The 26030-nt window shown below is 42.6% G+C and overlaps 2 protein-coding genes across 2 annotated transcripts in view; one reads left to right on the forward strand and one right to left on the reverse strand.

Moving 5' to 3' along the window:
- SLC7A9 (solute carrier family 7 member 9) overlaps positions 1–13744 on the forward strand; it is a 33119-nt gene extending 19375 nt beyond the window's left edge. The window contains exons 10-13 of the mRNA XM_082676166.1: positions 1900–1996; positions 2993–3142; positions 11252–11426; positions 13491–13744. Of these exons, the coding sequence (XP_082532292.1) occupies positions 1900–1996; positions 2993–3142; positions 11252–11426; positions 13491–13555 (487 nt within the window). The 3' untranslated portion in view covers positions 13556–13744. The remainder of the gene's footprint in view (positions 1–1899; positions 1997–2992; positions 3143–11251; positions 11427–13490) is intronic.
- A 2572-nt stretch (positions 13745–16316) lies between these two features.
- The window catches only part of TDRD12 (tudor domain containing 12), a gene marked incomplete at both ends in the record, with an annotated part of 80042 nt that continues 70328 nt past the window's right edge, over positions 16317–26030 (reverse strand). Inside the window, 8 exons of the mRNA XM_082676935.1 lie at positions 16317–16409; positions 16862–16933; positions 17018–17171; positions 17256–17369; positions 17458–17518; positions 18602–18711; positions 23570–23742; positions 25610–25702. Of these exons, the coding sequence (XP_082533061.1) occupies positions 16317–16409; positions 16862–16933; positions 17018–17171; positions 17256–17369; positions 17458–17518; positions 18602–18711; positions 23570–23742; positions 25610–25702 (870 nt within the window). The remainder of the gene's footprint in view (positions 16410–16861; positions 16934–17017; positions 17172–17255; positions 17370–17457; positions 17519–18601; positions 18712–23569; positions 23743–25609; positions 25703–26030) is intronic.

Raw genomic sequence — 26030 nt, forward strand, 5'->3', positions numbered from 1 at the left:
CCCTTACGATTACTGTTTTTGACGTGTTTTACATCTAATTGTTTTGTGTATTCTTTAACTGTTTATTGTGGATGTAGATGGTTTTACTACTTTTGTCTTTTAACCTTCCTACTAGCTTTGTACATGGTTGATCTTCTACCTTTACTGTATATTTGCAAGGGCTTCTGTTTTTTATATCTTCTGACTGTTCTCTTTTTCAGTAGGAATGCTCCCTCTTTTGCCTTAAATTCTGATACTGATATTGCTGAATCAGCTGTCTTTAAGGCTGCTACTTTTGGTAACATGTCCCATCCCCTTTATTGCCTGCTTCTCAGTGTCATGGGCTGTGGCTTGTGTCTCTTTCAACAAACCCAACCGGAGAGTCTCCAGCTGGGCAAGTGGAATCTGATCACACTGGATGTGATTACTGCTGGATTAATTTCTAACGTATTCCTTTGTGTTTTCTTGGCTTAAAAAAATCTTACCCTGATTTATTAACCATCAACTGTCCTTTATTCCTTTTTTTTCTTCTGCTGATGTGGATGGAAGTTATATTTCTATTCTTTTAGCAATTACCTTTAAAATTCAACATGAATACCTAGTAGAGCCTATCCCAGTTCTCTTCCCTCTCTCGCAAGGGCTCTCCCTTTCATATCATCTAGCGTATCAGCTACACCTTGTTTATAATCCCAACCAACCCTCCAAAAAAAGTCCATCATGACAGAAACAAAAAATCCAATACTTACATACATACCAAATGTGCTTTACTGCTATTTCCTTAATGTCGCTTCTTCAATCAATTCCTTCTCAGTTCAGTGTCCTCTTTGGTTGTAGATTTTTTAATAGTTTCCAACAAGGACTGGAGAACTGTAAATGTCTCACAGTTATTATCTACAAATGTATTTTGCCAGTAGTCTTGAATGATAGTTTAGCTGTGTAGTATTCTAATCTGAAAGTCAAATCAATTTTCCCTCATCACTTTGAAAGTGTTTCTCATGCCATGGCTGTTGTTCTGATTGCCCTAATTTTGTAGCTATCTTTTAAATTCAGTAGCTTAAATTTTTTTCCCTTCCACTCTGATGTTTATATCTGGGTATGTTTTTGTCTAGAACAGGATTCAGTTTGAAGGCTCAGTGTTTTTTGATTGTGTAAAGGCTCTGTGCTCTTCTTTGAATTTCTTACTCTATTCAATATACTTGAGCTTCTTCCTAGGTTTCTTCTCTTAATTTCATGTCTACATTTTCCGCTTTTCTATGCTTCATATTCAGTCTAGCTTTTACTTTTTTCACTTGTATATTTGTCTGTTGTTGATTAACTTTTTAATTAAAGTAACTTTTTGTTTCCTTAGGAATTCTGTTTAGCTCTCCTTTCCTTTTCCTTTACCATTTTAAAGATAGCTTTTCAGATTCCTGAATCATCAGAAGTTCTTGGGGGGTGGACGGGGTGGCTCAGCCATTTGTTTGCATCTGCTGACTCACCCTTGATTTTCTGATTTTTTAAAAATACAGACTTTGGATTTAGGAAGTGCAAGGCATGTCTGTGTTGGCTTCTGTCAGGTGCTCCAAGCACTGAGGTCCATAGGCCCTTGACTAGTTTTTACATTTGTTTCTTGCATAAATCTCAGTACTCAGATCAGGTACCTCCTCCTTGAAAGGGGCTCCTCAATCTCCCACTCCACCCCACCCCCACAGGTGACCCCACTGCACCAGGATGCATTCCTCTAAGATGCATTTAATCACCTCACTTACTTCTGCAAAACGCAGTCATCTCAAGAGGCTAGACTCCTACCTGAAGACACCAGGGTCATAACTCAGTCCCTTTCTCTGTGGCCTGGGTAGTGATGCTCAGGACACACTTGCTCGGTGATCATACAGCAGCCTTCACCCTCATCGACTGACTTCCTTATTACTGCCCTTTCAGACTTGTTTACGTTGCAGGCCGGGAAGGCCACATGCTTAAAGTGCTCTCTTATGTTAGCGTCAAGCGCCTCACTCCAGCCCCTGCCATCATCTTTTATGTAAGTATGAATTCTGCCACAAAAACACCCCCTTAAGGCAGAGGGTCCCTCAGTTTGGATGATGAAGTAAACTTGATCACTAAGCTCAGTGATTTTCAAATGACCCAGGTTCCCCCAGCCCTCAGTTATATAAACAGGTATATAAAAAAGTTCAAAACAATTCAAATAATTTACCCAACTTCTGCTCCTTGTTCTGAATTTATCCACGAAAGACAGTTTGAATCTTCTGAGCTTGTACCCTCTACACTTCTTACATGTACATTTGTATGTTCTGAGTCCCTGGTAACAAACTGTACAAAAACCCACTAGCTTATGAGGAAGGAGAATAAGGCATTTTACAAGGTGGCTAATGACAACAGCTTCTCATTACGGTCCAATAATTCAGAAGTCATGGGACCCTTGTGAATTACAGGTGTTTGACATCTTCTGATTGGAATTTCTCAGTGAGGGATAGTCCTTGGCTGTATGCAACTGTTTTGGGCACCTCTGGACCATCCACACCCCAGCCTCAGGGCCAGATTCTTCCTCCCACCCCCAGAGTGAGCCCTTATTCTCTGTCAGCCTACTCCCTTTGAAGATGAGAAAAAGGACCCAGAATTACAAGGCCCTTGGAATTACAAGTCTAGGACCCTGCAGCTAATGCAGTCAAGACCAGACCTAGACAGCCTGGGTTTTATGGTGCAGGGCCCTTTCCCCCAGTGAAAACTCTCTGGAAGGAAAGTTCATAATTAGGAAGCTGGTGCAATATACATACACACTTTGTTTCTCCCCTGCTTAAAAGAGCTACAAATTTTCCAAGTCCTTTCCATCACACCTCGAAGAGCTGTCATAGCACCAGTCTGGTTTAACCCCAAATATAATGGGATACATACGAGTTTTCTTTCACATTAAAGTGTTTATCCACAGAAAAAAACGGCTTCTTCCATCTTTTGTGAAGTGATAAGGTTCATGTTTTCATGTACGAGTGACCTAAAAACTCCTTCTTCTTTCTTCTAGGGTATCATAGCGATCATTTATATCATCCCTGGTGACATAAACTCATTAGTCAATTACTTCAGTTTTGCTGCATGGCTGTTTTATGGCTTGACGATCTTTGGACTAGTTGTGATGAGGTTCACGAGGAAAGAACTGAAAAGGCCTATCAAGGTAGGTTTAGTTCCCCAGATGTCACAAGTGGCTTTGATTTTCTGAAATGAACCAGGCAGAGGTAACTATTTTAACTTCTAGGAGCATGCTTTCTATTTTCAACCTGACTCTTCTCTTGAACATCATACTTTAGAGTGGAGTTTGCTCTTCAGTTCATTTCATATTATAGATTATGATCCAGTCATTCATCTCATAATTTATTAAAGTTATCAACAATACCTGTGACCTGTCTCTCTAACCGAAGTGAGATGTCCAGTTCTGAGAGTTCCAGGACCCCTCAGGAATACACTTTCTGTCGACCGATGGGGACTTCTGATTCTGGCCCAGACCCATTCCTATGCGTGCAGCCACTAACGGTCCGTGTTTGCAGTCTGTTTTGGGCTCCTCCCCACCTCCCTCCACGGCTGGTGTGGGTCCATATACCATCGAGGAGGAAGGATGTATTTTATTTTGATTATGTTACAGGATTTTTTGGTTTGCTTTTTAAAAAAAACTGTGCTGTTTATTCTTATGATAACAAGTGAAGATGTAAGAAAAAGGTAGGCAAGAAGAGGGCTTCAGTAACTAGTGCAAGAATAAAGATAATGTCTTTAGCTTCGGAACGTTGTTTCACAAATCTGGTTAAAAGTCTTTCTGGCACAGTAGCTTGACTATCACCAAGTTGCTGGAGTCAGAGAAGGCGTGGAGCAGCCTGCTGGAATCAGGCAGCTCCACCTCAACCGGGGCATCAGGCAGGCAAAGTCATTATGGTAGCACAGATTTTTAATCTGCGCAAAATCTCTCAAACAGAAGTAAAAAGGATTTGAGAGAAAATAATGAAGTAAGGAGACAGGAAGAAAAAAAAGAGATTAACATATGTATAACCGGAGTCCTTGAAGAAGAAAATGAAAGTAACAGAATTCTTTTTTTTTTAATTTTTAAATTTAATTTTATCTATCTTTTTATACAGCAGGTTCTTATGAGTCATCAGTTTTATACACATCAGTGTATACATGTCAATCCCAATCACCCAATTCATCACACCACCACCACCTCCCCGCCACTTCCCCCCCTTGGTGTCCATGCATTTGTTCTCTACATCTGTGTCTCAATTTCTGCCCTGCAAACCGGTTCATCTGTACCATTTTTCTAGGTTCCACATATATGCGTTAATATACGATATTGGTTTTTCTCTTTGTGACTTACTTCACTCTGTATGACAGTCTCTAGATCCATCCACGTCTCAACAAATGACCCAATTTCGTTCCTTTTTATGGCTGAGTAATATTCCATTGTACATATGAACCACATCTTCTTTAACCATTCGTCTGTTGATGGGCATTTAGGTTGCTTCCATGACCTGGCTATTGTAAATAGTGCTGCAATGAACATTGGGGTGCATGTGTCTTTTGGAATTGTGGTTTTCTCTGGGTATATGCCCAGTAGTGGGATTGCTGGATCATATGGTAATTCTATTTTTAGTTTTTTAAGGAACCTCCATACTGTTCTCCATAGTGGCTGTATCAGTTTACATTCCCACCAACAGCTTAAAAGCTATGATTCAAGAAACATTTCCTGAAGTGTGAGGGAAGGTAGGAGGGGAGACCACAAAAGGAGGGGAGACTTGAACCAACACACTGAAAGGCATACAGTGTAACTGGGAAATCCGAACTAGACTGGGCAACAAAGAAATACATTCTGATAAAACTATGGAGTTTCTTTAAAAAAAAAAAAAAAGCTTTGGGTATATCCACTTCTCCTTTCCTGTCCTCCTTCACCTCAATTTGCTTATAAAGGAAAGGAAATAATACAAGCATCAGACTTCTCATCAGCTACACTTCATGCTGTAAGACTGTGGGCAACTTATTTAAGATATTCAAGGGAAAAAAATGTAAGTCAAGTATTTTATATCCAGTCAAATTGACCTTGAAGAATAAAGTTACCAACGAAATAACTCAAAGCATATATTGTTACATGAGACCTAAGGAATCGCTAGAGAATGAGCTTTAGAAACCAAAAAGCCATTGGCATAAGGTGAATATATTTAATTAAAGAACTAAGACTAAATGATGGGAGATAAAGATAGCAAAACAGTATATAAATATTAAGCACTGACAACATAATACAACAAAAATGGGAGAGAAAGCATATGAAAGTATGCCAGTTAAGGAAAGTATCTCAGGGAAACTGCCTTTGGATACGATTTAAAATTAGATGCTGGGGGGAAAGAGAAGAAATCCTAGCTTATTTCATTACTGCTTATTATAGATAATATCTAAAAAAGAGGAGACAAAGGTATTAATACCTACTATTTATAATGGTAACTCTCAGAACAAAAACAGTGTTTATAGGTAGATATATCCAACACACATACCCACACACAAACACATCCACGAAACCATATCATAAAAGAACCTATATATAAAGACTCGAATAGGGAAACAAATGAGAATATCTTCCTGGTTGACATTTTCCCGGTAGAATGCTTATTAGGGATTTTTGTTGTTACTGTTTTTTGCTTATTGATTTTTAACATCCCCAAACAACTTTATAGAATCTATGAATCTCTTAATATTCTTATTTCTAGTTGATAGTTATATGGAAAAAAAAGAATATTTAAATTCCCCAAATGCAATACAATATTTTTAATACGTGTGTGAGGAAAGTTTCAAATGGCATTCCAAATCCAACACAAGTCGTAGTCGTATGGAGGCATATTGGAAAGTGTGAGGCATGTGTGTCTCAGATGTTGGGAAACATGTTATTGCATTAAAGGTAACCATTTACTAACAATCATACTAATTGGTCACCAGGAGGTCATTTTTAAAGCAGTTTACTTCCAGGTATAACACATGTTGGATATATATATGCATTTACTGTTTTTTGTTATATCTGAAAACACTGGTTAGAAGTCTGGGGTTTCATGTGATACATGGTAATTTTCCCACTTAAAGGAAGTAGGCCCCGGGAAGAGTTTTCCCACAGAATGTCACTCTTTAAGGGCAGAAAACTGACAGTAAGTCGAAGGTACTTTATATAGAGATATGAAGCAATATGGAGACCAAACTTATCAGTTGTATGAATAACCCAGCTTATTCAGTTTAAATGGGTTTAAATGAGACATTAAAAGAAAAAATTTTCAGGCAGGTTTACAGAGCTGTGAAAAATGCAAAGTAAAAGGATAGGCAAAGAAAAATCAAGCAAATGAAAATACGTAGAAAACAGGGGTTGTGATCTTATCAGACAAGCACTCAGGCCCGAAACACAAGACAAAGACCATTTAGTAATGCAAAAGGCTAAAATTCACAATAAAGAGACAACAGTTATGAAAACCCATTCACCACACCACACAGTAATTACTTTTACGAAACAAACTATAGGAAATACAAGGAGAAACAGACACACACACTAATAGGAGACTTTCAAACATCTCTCTGAGAACAAGACAGATCCAGGCACATCACTAGTAAAAGTGACTGCAGATCTATAAAAACATAACAAGGTATATCTTAGAGATTCATTTCAAATTCTGAATCCCCCAAATAGCAAACACAGTGCATATGGGACAGGTCTGACCACTGACAATGTTTAATACCACAAAGAAAAACCCTGATTAAAAAACTCAGAAATGGGGCTTCCCTGGTGGCGCAGTGGTTGGGAATCTGCCTGCCAATGCAGGGGCCACGGGTTCAAGCCCCGGTCCGGGAAGATCCCACATGCTGTGGAGCAACTAAGCCCATGCACCCCAACTACTGAGCCTGTGCTCTAGAGCCCATGAGCCACAACAGTGAGCCCATGTGCCACAACTACTAAGGCCCACGCGCCTAGAGCCCGTGCTCTGCAACAAGAGAAACCACCACAATAAGAAGCCCGTGCACTGCAACAAAGAGCAGCCCCTGCTCGCCGCAACCAGAGAAAGCCCACGTGCACCCACGAAGACCGAACGCAGCCTAAAACAATAAATAATAAAAAATAAGTACATTTATTTTTTAAAAAATCAGAAATGATACAGATCACATTCTCTGACTATAATGCAATAAAACAGGAAATTAATTTTAAAAATTAAACATTTTGGTCCAAAAGGAAATAGGAAATGAAAGTACATAAATTCCTAAAAGTAACAGTAATGAAAACAAGACATATAATCTATGATCAGCACTTTAATTACTTACATCAACACTACATTACTTACATCAACAAAAACGAAAACAAATTAAATAGGCAACTCAAAGGGCACGAGAAAGAACAACAAAGAAAACCAAAAGGATATAGAAGGAATTAATAAACATAAAGAAAGCACTTAACTGGATTATATGATTTTTAGAATTTCACCATGAATTCAGATTCTGCTGGGGTTAGTTTTAGTAAACTATATTTTCCTAGAAAACTGTCCATTTCATCTAGGTGTTTGAATTTATTTGTATAGAGTTGTACAAAATAGTTTATGATTTTTAAAAAAAAACTTCCTGTGTTCTGGAGATTATTTCTCCATTTTTGTTTCTTATTTTTGTGTTTATGCTTTCTCTCTTTTTTTTTTTTTAAGGTAAGCTACAGGACGTTTTATTGATTTTTCAAATTATTGTTATGGACTATAACACTGATACCAAACCTTGCAAAGATAGCACAAAAAAGGGGAGAAGAGAAAATCACAGACCAATCTCACTTTTGAACATTGATATAAAAATCTTAAATAAGATATTTTAACAAATAGAATCCAATTCTATTAAAAACATATCATGACTAAGTCAAGTCTGTCCAAGGGTGGCTAAAGATTAGAATGAACTGGATTTATTTAACTCATGGGGATATAATTCATCATATTAATATACCTATGGTAAAACCCCCTATAATCACCTCCCACAGTTGCCAAAAACCACCAGATAAAATTCAACATACATTAGTGATAAAAACACAAATAGGAATTTATAACCTTTTCCTTGGCATGATCGCACACACAAACACGCCCTATGGCAAAAAAGCAATTTTAATTGATAAGGTAACACTAGAAAGATCTCTGCCAAGATGAAGACAAAAATGCCTTCCTGGGCTTCCCTGGTGGCGCAGTGGTTGAGAGTCCGCCTGCCGATGCAGGGGATGCGGGTTCGTGCCCCGGTCTGGGAGGATACCACGTGCCGCGAAGTGGCTGGACCTGTGAGCCATGGCCGCTGAGCCTGCGCGTCCGGAGCCTATGCTCCGCAACGGGAGAGGCCACAGCAGTGAGAGGCCCGCGTACCGTGGGAAAAAAAAAAAAAAAAAGCCTTCCTTCTATTTCTGCTGTCAGCTAACACTGTTCTGAAGATATCAGCAAGGCAATTAAACAAGAGAAAGCAATGTGGAGCATAAGAATTAGAAAAGACTTTCAAAAGTCTAACTTTCTCCTTTCAAAGAAAATAAAACTGTACATCTGGAAAACCCAAAAGGATCAAAGAAAACACTATAAGAAAATATAGTGAAGTAATATGACATAAAACTAACACACTGTAATCAATAGCCTTCATTTATAAAAACGATATCCAATTAAAAGATAATGGAAGAGAACAACTCGTCCCCAAACCAAAAAACACCTAGCCATAAACTTAACAAGAGGTCAGACATCACAGTAGAAAAGTAAAATTCTCCTGAAAGACAGAAAAGGTAACTTGAACAAAAGGAAATCCATCACGTTCTTGGATAGGGAAACTCAGCATCGTTAATTTAGATGTTTAATGAGATCGCAATAAAAAACACCATCTAATTTTTTTTCCTGGAGTTCGACAAGTTGATTATAAAGTTCATATTGAAGAACAAACTAGACAAAATAGCCAGGGAAAATCTAAAAATAAGAAAAATATTAAAATATAGGTTCTAAAATTGAGACACAGATGTAGAGAACAAACCAAGGGGGGAAAGTGGCGGGGTGGGGGTGGAGGGTGGTGGCTGGTGGGGGTGGGATGAACTGGGAGATTGGGATTGACATGTATACACTAATATGTATAAAATGGATAACTAATAAGAACCTGCTGTATAAAAAATTCAGAAATTCAAAAAAATATATAGATTCTAAAATTTAGATATCATGGTGCTGATGCATGAAGAAAATATAAATTGCTTTGTAATTCAAGAATGAAGAAAACCTCTCCCATGACTCAAAATCAAGGAGTAATTTTTTAAAAAGGGGCAACTATAACCACCCCAAAATAAAAATGAACGCATTCAAAAAGAGAGAAGTTTAAAACACATATACATAAAATATCGGGGAAAATATTTGCAATAATATCACAAAAAAAGGATAAATATCCCTAATTTAAAGTTACTAAAATTGAGATGGGAGTTACTAACAACTGAAATGGACACAAGAAAATAAAACGACAGTTCAATGAAAAAATGCAACGACACTTAAACATGAACCAAATGCACCCCAGCAAACTCAATTTTATTTCTTAGAAGAGAAGGCACACCAAAATTCTAACGAGATACCATTCCTTGCCTATCAGATGGGCAGAAATCCCAAAGTTTGGCCACACTCCACTGGAGAGGCTATGGGGAAACAGCCTTCTCAAACACTGCTAGTGCAATACAAATGGTATGGCCACTACAGAGGGAAACCTGGCAATATCCAGCAGTATTACATATGCATTTACCTTTAGACCCAGCCATCCTGTTTTGAGGTAATCCATCCCTAAGTGAAGTCGACAAAAATATGAAATATACATAAGCTTACTTGTTGCATTAATTGGTAATGGAAAAAGGTTCAACACAACCCAAATGTCAATTAATGGGAGACTGGTTGAATAAGTTTTGGTACATCCGCAAAGTAGAGTGGTATGCAGCAGTAAAAAAATGGATGAGTAATTTTACACAGTACTATGACTCTCTGGAATATATTAATGGAAAAAAGCAAGGCGCAAAACTGTGTTTTATGCATTTGCTCCCTTTTATGTAAGAGGAGTGCAAGATGAACATGTGTATGTACATTTGTGCATATACGTGTGTTTATTCTGAAAGAGAAATAATGGAAGAATAAAGCAAAATCAAGAAAAAATTTATAATATGAAAAAAATCAAATAAAAAAGGGAAAAAGCAAAAACCTAAAAAACTAGAAACAAATGGAGATAAAGAAACCTTACTCTGTAACAAGTAACATAACCACACAGAGAACATAATCACTAGAACTGATATTAAAGTGCAGGACTCTGAATGCATCTCCTTTGTGGCTTATACTGTGCAGTTAAAAAGAACTGCAAAAAAATCTTAAACTTCATACTACTTCTTACAGTGGTAGTATTGGTACAGTTATTTTGAAGTTTATTATAGGCACATTGTAGGATAAATAAAGTAAGTAATTATGTGAAAGCCATTGAGAAGATTTTCAGAAGCATAAGGAAAGAAGGCATAAGTCTAGAGAAAGTAAGGAAAAAGGTGCAATCTTACATTTGAACGGAAACTATCAGTAGAAATTTATGAATTTTTTTCCCTTCTTGAAAAAAAATTTTTTTCTCTGTCCTTATAAAAGAACACTGAGTACTCCCAACCACCCAGATTACGGTTTCTAAATGCCATTTCCTACCAAACGCCCTGGAGAAATGGGTGAATCCAGATCCGCTGGGACTGGATTCCTCTCCAGCCCCTGAATCCACTGATGGACTTTAGGGATTCAAAAGTGTGACAGTCAGACCTTAAGTGCCTCATGATGTGTTACAAGAGGAAGTGCACTGCTCCAGCTACAAAGTATTCTTGCCTCCACAGCTAACTACTGGTTTACAGGAAACAAGAGGGACAGAGGAGCAAGTTATCAGGCAAAGCTAGAATGAAGATACTGTATAGGATAAACCATCCAATTCCTACGAATTAATGACAAGATAAAGAGAGGAGCGAACAAACATGTTAAAAACAAAGTCGTCATCAGTTAGAGATGTATAACGCGTATTTTACAGGTAAAATGACATGATGGCATTTTCTTTACAGTCTAGGGAAAAGAAAAAGATGAACTAAGGTTGGCAATTTTACTTACAAATGATTGAAACTGGAGGAGGGGTACATGGAGTTCATTATATTCTTCTTTCTGTCAAGTGTTTTGTTTTGAATGAAAAGTTTCAAAAAGGAAATGAATGCACATGGCCAAATCATGACACCACTCTGTTTTGCCTACAGGTGCCCATTTTCATCCCCATCTTGGTGACTCTCTTATCCGTGTTTTTGGTGTTGGCCCCAATCATCAGCCAGCCTGCATGGGAGTATCTCTACTGTGTGTTATTTATGCTGAGCGGCCTTATATTTTATTTCCTTTTTGTCTACTATAAGTTTGGATGGGCTCAGAAGATCTCAAGTAAGTATCAACTGAGGGACTGCTTTGCTGTTAGTAAAGTGAGGCAGGCCCGACATCCTGTAGCCTCATCTGTCCCGATTCTACCGGGACCTTCTCATCACAGGGTCTTGCGCAGCTAACAAATTTCATCTCCTCTTTGGGAGGAGGCATGACCTGTTCTCCTCAGTGTGACACCTCTGGGGTCCACCTGTGGCCTCTTCCTTTGTTCCCATCAATTCCTGTAACAAGCAGGAAAAGGAAGCACCGTTTTTTTTTCTTTTTTTCAAATGTAACATACACATAACATAAATCTTGACCATTTTTAAGTGTACGGGTCAGTAGTGACAATACATATTCACATTGTTGTGCATCCCACACCCGAAGCACTGCCTCCTTGTGCCTGATACCCGGACATCATCTGGGAGTCTCAGCAGCATCCCAGAGACACCCAAAATGCGAGAGCTGGGACGAGGGCCTGAGCCTTCCAACGCCAAGGCCACGGCTCTTGCTTTTCACTCCGCAGTACTGATTCGTTGTGTATTTTAGGCAAGTTGTTTAAAAGTTTAGCTGTATTAGCCATTTTCATTTTGAAAAAGCAAGCAGTGATGGCAGAGTACATCAGAGCACCCTGAAGTACACCCAAGGGTGTGTTATACTCTACACGGCGCAGCCAGCTGCAAGGAACGCCATTCACAAAAGCCTGCCAGGCTCCCGAGCCCCTCACCAGACCAACAGTGATCCACAGCCTTGCCTGGTCTCCGTCACCCTAAACATGAGCTCCCCAGAGGCAGGAACTGGGCTGTGTACAATTTCATCCTGCATCTATACAGCAGCCACGTAGTACCTGAGTAAATGTGATGAAAAATCTGCCTTCAGCTCGTTCTCACCAGGGAAGTACAGCCATTCCTCAGGCACCCCTATGTAGATGCATACAACTTAGGGAGACATACAAGGTAGCAAAGAGCAAAACCCAACTGCAAGTGGGGGAAGCTGGCCCTGAGACTCCATTTAGACTGAGCCGCCAGCGACGGGGATGCCTGCCTCCACTCCCTCTGCCTCTGTGTCCCCACCTGTGAAACTGGTACCACCTCTCACCTGACAGCGGTGTTCTAAGAGACAGAGAATCTGTTTCATGTTCGTTACCAAAGGGACAGCAAAACCAAAATATGGCTTTATTATTTCCCAAAGACTTTTCCCCTTTCTTGAAATAGCTCCCCCTACCCCTAACCTCTTTACGCTGATCTAAGCCCGAAGCTGAGAGGGGTTGCAGGGACACTACTATAGAAACGAAAGAAAAGGTATATTGCTACCTGAAAAACAGCCACTTTTTCCCATGCCTCTGAAAATGGACTTGCATTTGATCATACTGACAGAGAATCTACCTAGGATGACTTACAACCTAAAGGCCTGAAATATGTCTTATTTCTCAGCTTTAGAATATTTAGCCGAGCTGTTCCGTACAGAAACCAATAAGAAGTTAAAATTAAGGAGGTAAAAAGAATTAACAACCTGTATTTTAAACAGGATGCAGACTTAGTGACTTCAGACCAAACATTCGATCTTTGGTCAGTGGTAGTTAAATACACACATGTAACTGAGTCATTCATATTCTTCCTGTAAATGTTTTGGTGGCAGTAAAATATTTAGTAGGTTCCTAATGCTTTAATGGGAAATAACTTATCTCCAAAGAACCACCGTAGCTCCCAGGATGGATCTGCCCACCTCTACCCACCTGTGTCCCCTGAGCACAGGCTCTGATGTGAGACATCACCAAGAAGTAGTAATAATATCACTGCTCATTGATAAGCAAGGCGAAGCTAATTTTAATTTTTTTTTATTTTTTGCGGTACGCGGGCCTCTCACTGCTGTGGCCTCTCCCGTTGCGGAGCACAGGCTCCGGACACGCAGGCTCAGCGGCCATGGCTAACGGGCCCAGCCGCTCCGCGGCATGTGGGATCTTCCCGGACCGGGGCACGAACCCGTGTCCCCTGCATCGGCAGGCGGACTCTCAACCACTGCGCCACCAGGGAAGCCCGCGAAGCTAATTTTAAATTATGGTTTTCTGACTGCACTTTTTCCCTCCAGAGCCTCTCACCATGCACCTTCAGATGCTGATGGAAGTCGTCCCCCCAGAGGAAGCTCCAGAGTGACAAAGCCCAGCCTCCTGTGGCCAAGTCTAAGCTGTGAAGAATTTATTTTTGTAAGCAGTATTTGTGGTTGTTTCTTCCTGATGTTTTTCTTAAGAAAAAAATGTATTCACATGTGTATAATACTGTTATTTTTAGCTATCCTTAGCTCTCTGGGTGGGTGTTTGCTGAAGTTAGCAGGTGAGGATGTAACCCAGCAGAAGGCTGGTGGCCAGGGAAGGGCTGAGTCAGAACGGCCCCCACCACACGGTGACTCTTCAACAAGGGGCACATCACACCTGCTTCAATAAAGGGAATTCTTGAAACTCAGTGATCAGAAAGGTGCATATGTGTGTGTATATATATATACATATATATATATATATAAAAATATAAAATTGGTGGAACTTTTGCTTTGATTGAGATAGATTTTTAAAATACTAAATAAAGTACAAATGCTTTACTACCTACCCATATTTCACCTGGGATGTATGTAGCAGGTCTGTCCCAGGCTGGACGTCAAGGCCCCCAGTGCAAAGCTGGCCGTCCGGAACCATTTGCAGCCTGTGTCCACAAGGGGCTCAAGGGGCTCAGCATCGCAGGTTCCCTGACAGCCTTCACTGGCATTTCGGTCAAACCAGAAAGTGTGGTGTATAAAATTCTATTTTGCATTTGGCACTCATGGATTTTCCTGACAAAATACGGTCTAAAAAAATGGAAAAAAGTAACATTTCTGTGAAAACACTGAAATTTTATTGATATACTGCAGAAGACACTCACACCAAAATTTACTAAGTGTGTGAGCAATTTTAGAAGCATAGAGACGAAAGTACTTTTACCAGCCATTTCAGAAATTCCCCCCCAAACGTGAGATCAGTACATGTTAATAGTAGAGAACAAAAAAAGCAATTAGTAACTGTTTACATTTCACAAGCCGGTGTCCTATGTCTTACAAAATGTTATTCAGAACTTCAAATAACGGTAAATGTCTCAAAAAAGAAACTGAACTTTAAACATGGACCCTCCTCTGGCCAATACTTTCATTTAGCTGGTAGTGAACCACACGAGAGCATCAGTATTCTATCTTCCCTGAGAGCAGGACCCCACCATTTGCATGTGGGCAACACAGTTTGTGCAGCTCTACTGCTTGCTATTATTCTGGGCTGTTTTACGAAAGAGACAATACAACCGAGCACACACTGCAGGTGGCTAACAATCGCAAGGAAAGCCAGTGCAGCTCAGGAGGCCTGGCTGCCGACCCAGAGCCCTTCCCGGTGGAAGCAAAGTACACTGGATGAGGACATTAAAAGGGTTTTGCAGAATCAGGACCTTTGCCAGCAAAGACACCAGCACTTCCCACTTCCCAAAGAGCCTGCCCCATTTAGCCAAGAAAAAGGAAAATCACTCCCCGTACACTTCATGTGCCAATCGGACACCTGCCAGTTAACCCACGGGAGTCACGGCAGCAGCAAGGATGCACTCCTGGCAGCTGTCCAGGCTGGATGCCGCGTCCTCCCACCAGAGGGCAGCGGCCTGACCCCGCCCAGCAGCGCTTCGGGCCCCCGAGGCCAGGTGAGGCCCCACGAGGAGCTGAACGTCTTATTCTACGGATGAGGAAACTGACAGCCAGACGGTGATCCACGCCTGCTCACAGGACACGACAGCTTGACGACAGAGAGTTTACCTCTCATTTAATACCTGGGACATACACAAACTTGGGCACCTGTGCTTTCTGATGTGTAAAAAGAAGAAAGATCTTGCGGGCAGTTCCAACAACGTACCGATGCTCTTTTCCACTTCTAGGCAAAGCCGCCAGACCCACACTAAAGCAGTGCACGGGGTGTAAATTTCCCAATAGCTCGCCTGTCTAACTTTTTCCAGTTACCATGAAAAGTCAGGCTCTGGGCATTCCCACACTGAAGCGGTAATGACAATACACATTTCTTGATAACCTCGTGACCTTATTAAGGCACCGCAGCCTCATCCCAGGATGGAGTCATGAATGTTTTCAGGGCTCACCACATCCAGGTATTCTGAGGGTTACCTCCAGGCACCCCACATAACCTTTTCCGTTTCCACTGGAGAGAAACCTGTGTCCTATTTGTCCAGGACTCTGCAGGTTCCAAGGGTTCTTCGGAAGCACTAGCTTTACCTCCGGAAAGCCCTGGGTCAGGCTGCTATTGCTGAGGGAACCCCATTCTCATCCTTGGACTGTCTCTTCACAGGAAGTAAACTTACCCTGGGTAGCTATCAATATCGAAAGAATACTAGGAGTATTAGTACACAGACAGTTAACCCTGAATCTCAACTAACTCATGGTTGAAAAGGTCTGTTAAGCCGTGCGGGGTATGAATTTTAAGAAATCTCAATTTATATGCACAAGAGAAGGTTTTAAGAATGTAACCAAACACAGGTCTAAATGAAAAAAAAGAAAAACGAACTCCAGATGGTACAGTTCATTACCCGAACGCCGCGGCGGGCATCACTCAACCTGAGTGCTGAGGTGGGCTTCACACCAGAGGCGATGGGCAGGACAGCCCAGCACTCGCTGTGTCTCTGCTTCTACCTTCCTTCCAGAGTCTCATCATCGGCCCATTGTTCAATCAGTTAAGAACTTCTCACCGTTACTAATCCCGGTGCCACAAGGTAGCACTTAGTTATACTTGATCCTTGAAGTGACAAAAGGTCTGAACGTGACTGCCTGTCTCCTCAGCTCTCGGTCATGTAGCAACATCCATTTCTGTTCAGAGTCCTCTGGCCGCTCTGCAGGATTTCATTCACATCCTCATTCACTCTCACTTTCGTTTTCATCTGAAGCTTTGTCACTGGTCTCAACCAACTCTACCACTTTGCAGGACGGATTTTTAGAATTTACCAGCTAAGAGAGAGAGTATTAAAAATGTGTTACTAATTACAGATTAATTAGCAAATCTCCCCCACCCCTCACCCCCCCATTATTTTGGTCATTGCAGAAAAAGTCCCTTGGGTTCTAGCTCTGTATTTTGTGACCTATTTTATATTTTCATTATTTTAAGCAAGAAACAAGCAGGTAAAATTTGCCTGCTTATGAATAAACGATTTTCCTAGGAGAAATATTTGTAAAAGTGTTATAAGGAGGTATGTTTATAACCAAGAGTTGATAACTTCCTCAAAGCAGAACATTTAGCACCAAGATCAACCACGAGGAGAAAACGGATACCTAAGAGCTTTACATGAAGACCCATGTCCACGAAGGCCACATTGCTGAAGTCAGCTGAGTGACTGCGTCCACCCCCCCCCACCCGGTGCTCAGGACCTACGACTCTCCAAGGGATGGGTGCCCCCCCTTACCCTGGAGAAGTGGCTATCCTCATCCTCGTCACATTCTTCCCAGTGATCAAAATCAAAAGCCACGTTAGGATTCTGTTCAATATAACAGTTTATGTTAAGTGAGAGAATAAAACATGCTCAGCGTGTTAAGCCCAAGCGCAGCTGATTTCAACTCACCCTCTGTCTGAGTAAGCCACACCAAGACTCCTTTTTCTCTTTCGAGAGAGTGATTATTGGTTCACCATTTTCCACTGTGCATTGGCAATCATCTTTTATTATGTTGGCCTGCAGCTCCAAATCAGCCGAGTAAAATCTCTCTCCCGCCCAGGCACTAGGTTTACAAAAGGAAAGGAGGTCAGCCTTCTACAATGTTAGAAATTCTTTCTTTTACTTTATAAGCTATCCATAAACCCACCTGAAAACAACTCTATCTCTAAAGTATTTACATTTGTAATCTTTTACATTCCTTATTCTTATCTTCAATATGACCACATCCTCTTTTTGGAACCATTTTATTTGTGGGTGGAAGCTAGAAGAAAGTGAAGAGGATTATACACTCATCTCTGTTTATTCGCTAGGCAAGAAAGGGAAGCAGACCCCAACAATGATGAGCATACCTTTTCAGAGGCCCTGTAGTTTTGTTAATGGAAGCATCTCCAGTGTTTTCAGGTAAAGTTTCTGTACAAAGAGTCAAATTTTCCTATAGGTTATTGATATGTGACTCCATAATATATGTATATATATGTACTTTTTTGCATTTTATGCAACTTTTAGTTGAGGAACTACTCACTAAGACTGTAAGAGTGTAAACTTCATAGTAACCAAAGTATCCAATTGCAAAGAATAATTTTAAAAAATTAAAATGCAGATCACTTAGTATAACTAAGAAACAGATATCAGACTAAGAAAACAAATATTTGCCTTGTTAAATATTATGATTAAACAACTGGGAGAGTAAACTCTCTGAAAAGGAACCACATACAATTATTGGCCATAGGATACAAATGCTCCAGCGTCTCTGCATCTTAACCTGCTAGGGCCCCACTAACGGCTTCCAGAACAGTGGCCAGTACACACAAGGAACCACTGCTGGACATAACATTGCCTAAAACAATGCAAGTTAAATTCTCAATCTGAAACATCTGAAGCTTCCAAAGACCTGAGCGAAAATGTTTATGAGCAGCTCTGTTAACAGTAGGTCCAAAACTGAAAACAATCAATGTCTTGTAACAGGTGAACAGCTAAATAAACTGTAGTATATGCATATCATGGAATACAACTCAGCAATAAAAAAGTGCCACGGCTACTTGCAATAATCTAGATGAATTTCACAGACATAAAGTTGAGTGAAAGAAGACACAAGCGTGTATACCATGTGCTTCCAATTCAGCAACACTGATGGTGACAGAAGTCGGAACAGGGGTTACTGGGCAGGGTTACAGACAGGGAGGGTGCGTAAGCGAGACCACTGGGGTTCTGGAAATGTTCAACAGCTTGATCTGGGCGTGGGTAATGGTAATACACATAGGAAAAATTCTGATGAGCTGTACACTTAAGATCTGTGCACTTTTACTGGGTGAGCATTATACTTCAAATAGGAAAAAAGTTACCAAAAAAATTGGAAGCCGTACTGTCAAAAATAGAAAGTTGGGTAATATCAGTTTCTGTCACCTTCTCTAATTCATCTAAAAGTGGAAAGCCTAAACGGTGGTAAATTTCCAAGCATTAATGATTTTAAGTTAAGTCTTTTACATAACCAACCATGTGTTGGGTTTTCTGAGTTTGTCTGGGAGTCGGCACCTCTCTCTGAGCCCTTGTCCTCTTGCTGTGTGCTCTGCAGACAAGCATCGTCTTCTGTTGAAGAAGGCATCCTGGGTAGAAGAGGCAGAGGTTAACTGTGAGATGAGGAGACAGGCAAAATCTGGCTCCCTACAGGGACCTCCTGGCAAGAAGAGGGAGGCAGGCCAGCAACACACGTCTGTGAAGTACCTCCTACCACGAGTCAGACCCGCACAGAGCTTACGGCTCATTTACAGATGACGGGCAGGTCAGTCAGCTCTGGGCACTACTGCGCCCCTGGCATCGGGTGCAGAGTAGCTGATCGACACACACATATCATCCGATAAAGGCAGGAACCCATTTACCGAAATAAAATTCTTTTCAAATCACTTAGAGGACAGTATGCACTGCTACCCACTTCAAAGAGGATAACACAAGCCATCGCCTTTCCTCTCCTGCCCTAGCCTCCCCAGAGCACCCTCTTACCAGTCTGGATCTACTGCTAGAAACATTCTTTGCATAAAAAGGCAAATACTGCCATCTGCATCTTTCTAGCTAAAAGACACACACGCGAGTTTAAACACATGGGAACCCACTACATTCACTTTCCTACCCCTTATTTTATTGTACTTAATAAGTGGAGATTATTCATATCAGTATATAGAGGGCTATCTCATTCTTGTAAAACTTTTTAATTGTGCTTTTCTTTTGGTTGTTTGAACAGGTAACCACATGCATGTGGTTCAATATTTAAAAATAAATAGAAAGGTCTACACAGTGAAAAATCTACCTCTCACCTCTGTTCCCCAACCACCAATTTCCTTCCTCATGGGTGACAGTGTAATTCATTTTTTGTGCATCCTTTTTGAGATAATTCAAGCGTAAAGGAGCAAACCTATACAAACACATGTGTGTACACACACACACACACACACACACACACCTGTGGTTAGGGAGTGTGCGTGTGTGTCTCCAAGGGGACGACTGACGGACACCCATGATGCCTGTGGCATGGAGGGCAGTGTCCCACGTTCCAGCCACCCAGGCAGGGACCCCTCCTCAGGCCTTGTTCTCCTCACCGCTGTGCAGCCCCAGACGCTCTGCTGCCCACCCTCTTCCTCCACCATGGCTCTGATCTCCCCTCGACCCTCATCTCCTGGGGTCCTGTTCCTTCCACCTCTCACACTTACACAAGTTCTGACTCTCCTCAAACCCCAGCAAACCAGAGCCTCCCCAGCCACTTTCCTGAGCTCTAGGCTTACACCTTCACTAACCTGAAACTCGTGTCCAAACCCACTCAGTGTGTCCTCCTCTCCGAGCTGGCTACTCTCAGTCGTGAGGGCTCAGAATTATACAGTCACACTCCCCTGGGTCTGCCAACCACTAAGCCCTGTGGCTTCCAGATCTTCACGTCCCCAGACTCTGTCCTCTTTCCCAGTCTGCTGTAGGAATGGTGCCATTCTCCTCACTTCTGGTCCAACCATCCCAGCTCCCCAACCCACCTCCCCACGTGGAGTCCCTTCTTGGAGGCAGGCTCCCTCCGTAGACTGCGAGGCCTCTGCACGTCCCTCTGCCTGTGATTATCACCAAGGTGTGCGGCACTCCTGTGCAACCACAGAATCACATGTGCAGAGGGACTGAGCAGAGTGCTTTGTGCAGAGCTGGGGCTCAACGGTCGTTGTGGTGTTTCCTATAAGTGATCAACCTGTCTTGATTAAATCTACTGAACTGTAGTAGTGTCTTCATTTTTAAAAGAATATCTTAAAAGTAAGTATGGAGCAAATCTTGTTTCCTGAAAGTGTGTAGAAAACAAAATCTATCCTAATTCCATAGGCACCCAATTTTATTAAGATAGAAACCTCTACAAACTTAAGACTATTTTAATCTTTGCCATGTTCTTTGAAATTCTCCTACCCTCAGCAGTAATTCAGGAACCCTTCAAGGTCTCCAATGGTCACAGCATTAAATCCACTGGTCAGTTCTCAGTCCTCATTTCATTGGCCTCGCAGCACCTGGCCGCTCATGGCTCCCTGCTCTGTGAAACCCTTCCCTCACCTGCTGTCCTGGACGCCCTCCCCGGCCCCCCGGCTCCAGGCTGCTGCTTCTCAGGCTCCTCCCCCACGTCCCCACTGCCGGCTACCTCTCAACATTAGAGTCCCAGTGCTCAATCCTTCGGGGCCTTGTCCAGCAACCTGGCTCTCAATACCAGGATCTGCTGACCAGGCCCCCCCGAGACCACACGCCCACTACAGTTACAATCAGAAACCCGCTGCTTCTCACCACCTCCACAAAACCACCCTAGTCTGAGCCGCTGTCATCCTGTCCTGAACTCTGGGCACAGACTTTGTCCCCCGCTCCAGTCTGTTCTCAACACGGTAGCCCAGAATGTTCTGATTAAGCCATTCCTCTGCTCAAAACTCTCTCATGGTTCCACCTCCTCCTCCGAGGAGCCCACCCGTGCAACGGCCACAGGGTCCAACAAGATCTGACCTTCACACCTAGATTCTCCCCTTGTTTGCTGCTCTGGTCACTGCAACTTCCTCTCTGCTCCTGGAACCAAGGAATAACCAAGCCTTCCCTCTGCCCACATGGGTCTACGCCTCGGTATCTGCCTGGGTCAGGCCTCACCTCTTGGGTCTTTGCTCACCGTCTCAGACCCCAAACTACCCCGTCTTCCCTTCTGTGTTGATCTGCTCCATCTCACATACCACCACATTATCCACTATGTGTTTCTGTAACCTGCTCATCATTTGTCTCCACTGAAATGTGAGCTGGCCCCTCATCTGTTTTGTTCACTGCTGTATCCCCAGTAGACAATCAATAAATATTTGCTGAATAAATGAACAAATTTTAAAATTTCAACTTTACCTATTGGCAACTTCAGTTAGAAGTATTTATCTATTAATTAGGTCAAATGAAACAAAGTCAGACTGAACAAAATATTCCAGCATCCAAAACACACACAGAGCAAAACGGAGGATTAGGAAGCTCCAGGTTCCCATTTCCCCACAGACACACTGAAAGAACCACCAGAAGCTGTCTGAACCACCTTCCTGTCCCCCCACCCCCCACCCCCAAAATCAGAGAGGGCAGAGCAGACTTCGTGTGTGAATTACTGTGTAGTCCATTCTAAGCCATCTGGGGGACACCTGAGGGACTACAATGCAAGATGCTCACCTCTGTTTCACGGAACTCAGAACACAGGCAGGAAAGCTGTGGGCACTGCTCAGAAGAGGCCACTACAGACCCATGGACACCTGAGGCAAGGTATGACGCAAGGAGACACACAGCAGACCATCAAAGGCCTGGAGAAGCTAGGGGGAGACTCGCTGGAAATTAGGACATTCAAAAGGGGGCTGAGAGGGCTTCCCTGGTGGTGCAGTGGCCGAGAGTCCGTCTGCCGATGCAGGGGACGCGGGTTCGTGCCCCAGTCCGGGGGGATCCCACATGCCGCGGAGCGGCTGGGCCCGTGAGCCATGGCCGCTGCGCCTGCGCATCCGGAGCCTGTGCTCCGCAATGGGAGAGGCCACAACGGTGAGAGGCCCGCGTACAGTAAAAAAAAAAAAAAAAAAAAAAAAAAAAAAAGGAGGGGGGGGACTGAGAAAGCCACGTGCAGCCGAGGCAAGATGCACGCTCAGAAAAGTCCTGAGAGGACCCTAAGCTTTCATTTCAGGCTGATTTCTAGCCGAGGACATGGAGAAAACAGGAACCTTGTACACTGCTGGAGGGAACATAACACACAGCTGTTGTGGAAACAGTTTGGCAGTTCAAAAACTTAAACGTGGAATTGCCATGGGATCCAGAAATTCCAAAAGAGCTGAAAGCAGGAATTTAAACAGATATTTGTACAGCAATGTTCATAGCAGCACTATTCACAACAGCCAAATATCCACAGTACATCCACACAATGGAGTATTTTTCAGCCTTCAAAGCACAGAAATTCTGATACCTGCTACAACACGGATGAACCTTGAAAACATTACGCTAAGTGAAATAAGCCAGACACAGAAGGACAAATATTGTATGATTCCATTTATATGAGGTACCCAGAAGAGGTAAATTAATGGAAACAGAAAGTAGAACGGAGGTTCCCAGGGGCCGAGGGAATGGGAGAATGGGCATTATGGTTTAATGGGTACAGAGTTTCTGTTGGGATGATGAAAACGTCTGGAGAATGTGGTGACAGTTACACAACAATGTGAACGTACTTACTGCCACTGAATTGTATACTTAAAAAACAGTTACTGTGGGCTTCCCTGGTGGCACAGTGTTGAGAGTCCGCCTGCCGATGCAGGGGACGCGGGTTCGTGCCCCGGTCCAGGAGGATCCCACATGCCGCGGAGCGGCTGGGCCCGTAAGCCATGGCCGCTGAGACTGCGCGTCCGGAGCCTGTGCTCCGCAACGGGAGAGGCCACAACGGTGAGAGGCCCGCGTACCGCAAAAAAAAAAAAAAAAGAAGAAGCCAGATATGAAAGAGACACATTGCATGATTCCATTCAAAGTATGAACCAGGGAAGAGCCATCCATGCTGTTTTGTGTCTGGAAAGCAGCTGCCCTTGCGGGGGGAGCAGGAGGTGTCTCTGAGTCATGCCCTGTTTCTGATCTGGTGCTGGTTTCTGTGCTCAGAAAATCCACCAAGCCACACTTACAATACGTGTTCTTTTCTGTATGTGTGCTGTCAATAAAAAGCTAACAAAAATTCATTCTGTAAGAGATACAGATGAAATATATTTGGAATTTGTTTTATAATAGTCAAACAAAAACAAAAACAAAAATGTGGGCTGGGGTTTGGATAAAATAAGACTCCCCAAATGTTGGTAATTATTGAAGCTGAGTGATGGGAACGCAGAGACTCATTAAACTATTCTACTTTCAGAAAAATGTCCATAACACTTGTGAGTTATACTGCCACAAAACAGCTCTTCCAAAAGGAGACAAAAGTCCACTTACAGGGTCTGGCTTACGCTTTCTTCAAAAGTTGGCATTTTAGCTCCTTTGTATAATTTTTTCAGTTGTTCTACATGTTCTGAGTTATCAATGCCCATTCCCATTGACAAAATTTCAGCTCGAACATTATAATCAATGACAGAAGTTCTCAAGTTTTCAAGTTTTGTAGTGTGCACCTTGAATGAAAGAAAAAATATGTTTGCAGGAATTACACTTAGAACTTTAGATGAATCACAAACACTCTCACCGTGGCCTCCTGATCTCACTGTGCAATGTCTGATGCACCAGGGCATGTGCCACCACAAGGGCCTCCTCATTGGAATCTTCCAGAATCCAGCCCCGTACTGGAGAAATATGATCAGGTGTGGGGCTGGGGCCAAAATCAAGCCCCGAGGTAAAATCCCAGACAAGGCCCATCCGTGATGCTGTAACCACACGCACAATTCTTAAATCTTTCTGGTTCTCCTTCCTGTGCTTTTTACCTCTCCTCACGAGAAGGCTCAGGGTCTTCAGATGCCCAGAAAGGGCCTACACCAAGGCCCTAAATCCTGCGTCCTGGACAGTTTCCTCCACTTGTTTTTTTCTGCAACCAAAACATTCTCATCCATTTCGGTTTACACAAAATTAAGTAGAACACGAAAATCTGCAATTGTCTGATTCCTGTTGTTGGGAGGTGTGGCCCCAGGACTTTCATGGGGGTCGGAGTAGACCAGGCTGGCGCTGGCTGGGGCGCCTCCCCGGGGAGCGCGGGAATCGGGAATGCACTCCCGTCCAGGGATAGCAGAAGAGCCTTTCTCCACTCAGCCTGGGGACCGAGCTGGTGTTGGGGGGAGAAGGCGGCAGGTGTGGGGTCTGTCTCCCCTCCAGTGTGCCATGAACAGTGCTACACTTTGGAGCTGCGGAAGCATGTTTGCCAGGTGGGTTTTCTTTTCTTTTTTGCTTCATTCTCTTAGCTATAGTTTAAAAAATCCTTGCTTAATAAAGTTTCCAGTTTTTTCTCTGATGAAAAACCACCACAATATTGACTATTATGACATCGACTAAGACCCCCCCAGACCTCTTCATTTACCTGCACTGGTAGTCTCTACCTTCCCTTCTAAAAATCATATTCTCCTCTTACTCTTAAATCTTATACCCAAACTCTTCTTTTCCATGTTAAGGCTTTTTCACTCTTATAAAAAGAACTTTCAACAAAAGTTTTTATGAACTGAATTCCTTTAAATCGTATAAATAATCATAATAATTAAGATTTAAGTCTAATAGAGCAAAACTCTGAATTGAAAAGTAGAGTTCCCAGGGTGCAAGCAGAGGGGGGATGGTGCCGGCCTCAGCAGGGACGGGCTGAGGCCCTGAGTCACATGTCCTGGCCTCATGCTCAGTCCCACCCACCCCCACAGGATAGGAGACTGCTCATGAATGGAATTCCAGTGCCCCGTACAGGTCCTAGCACACAGTAGGTGCTCAATAAATATCTGGTGAATGGATGAGGTAGGAACCGTGAACATAATAAAATCTGTCTTGGAAAGCCTGAGGACCGGAATCCTCCACATTACTGACCACTTTAAGATCACTTACAACTACACCAGCACAGGCTGTGCTTCTGCAGGGCAGTTACTGTCCCAGGGCTTCCCACCTGTGTGGGCAGAGGACTGTGAAATCGGATTACCAGTGCACAGTCACCACTTGGAAAAGAATTATAAATGGGAGACACTGCCGTGTGTACTATTAATAGTTTCATGAAGTTTCTGTCTCGGTTGTATGTGTGAGCGTGTGTGATTTATACACACACACACACACACACACACACACACAACCTGTGAGCGCTGGGTTACAATATAAAAGGTTCCCTTAAACCAAAAAACCCATGACCACATTCATGACCCAAATAACATGGAAAAAGCTCTCCTTTACACAGAGCCCTTATCAAATAAGCCTCCGTTTATGTGAGGCAAATAGTTATTCAAGCAACAGGTTAGAATAATTTGGATAATTTTAGGGGCCCATCCAAACACACGTTTCTTTTCAAGAAAAATGCATACTTACCATTGGATCGATCCAAACCGTATTTCCTAAAGCCAACATCACTTTTGCATCATGCAGTTTCCCATTAATTTTATGATGAATGTACCTAGTAACCTGAAAAAAAAAAACCACTTAAGTAATTTATCTGAAGCTTTAAAAAAACACTTTATTCTGTATGTGCTCTATAGTTTTGCAAGAAGCTTTTCCATGCCTTTCATTTGAGCCTCCCGACCACCCCATGGGGCAGGTTATGGAGGCCATCACACCCCTTCACCAACAAGGGTAACCATCAGTGGAGACGAATGAGGACAGGTGCAAAGGTGAGTCCCGAGCACAGGGTGTTCCAGCTGCTCCAGAGGACGAGGTCACACACTGGGGCTGCTCAGCAGCAGGGACACTGGGGTTGGGGGGCCCTGGTCCCCAGCAACAGTAGAACTCTCTC

The sequence above is a fragment of the Grampus griseus genome (assembly GCF_964374135.1).
Source record: "Grampus griseus genome assembly, chromosome: 19".
Taxonomy (NCBI): Eukaryota; Metazoa; Chordata; class Mammalia; order Artiodactyla; family Delphinidae; genus Grampus; species Grampus griseus.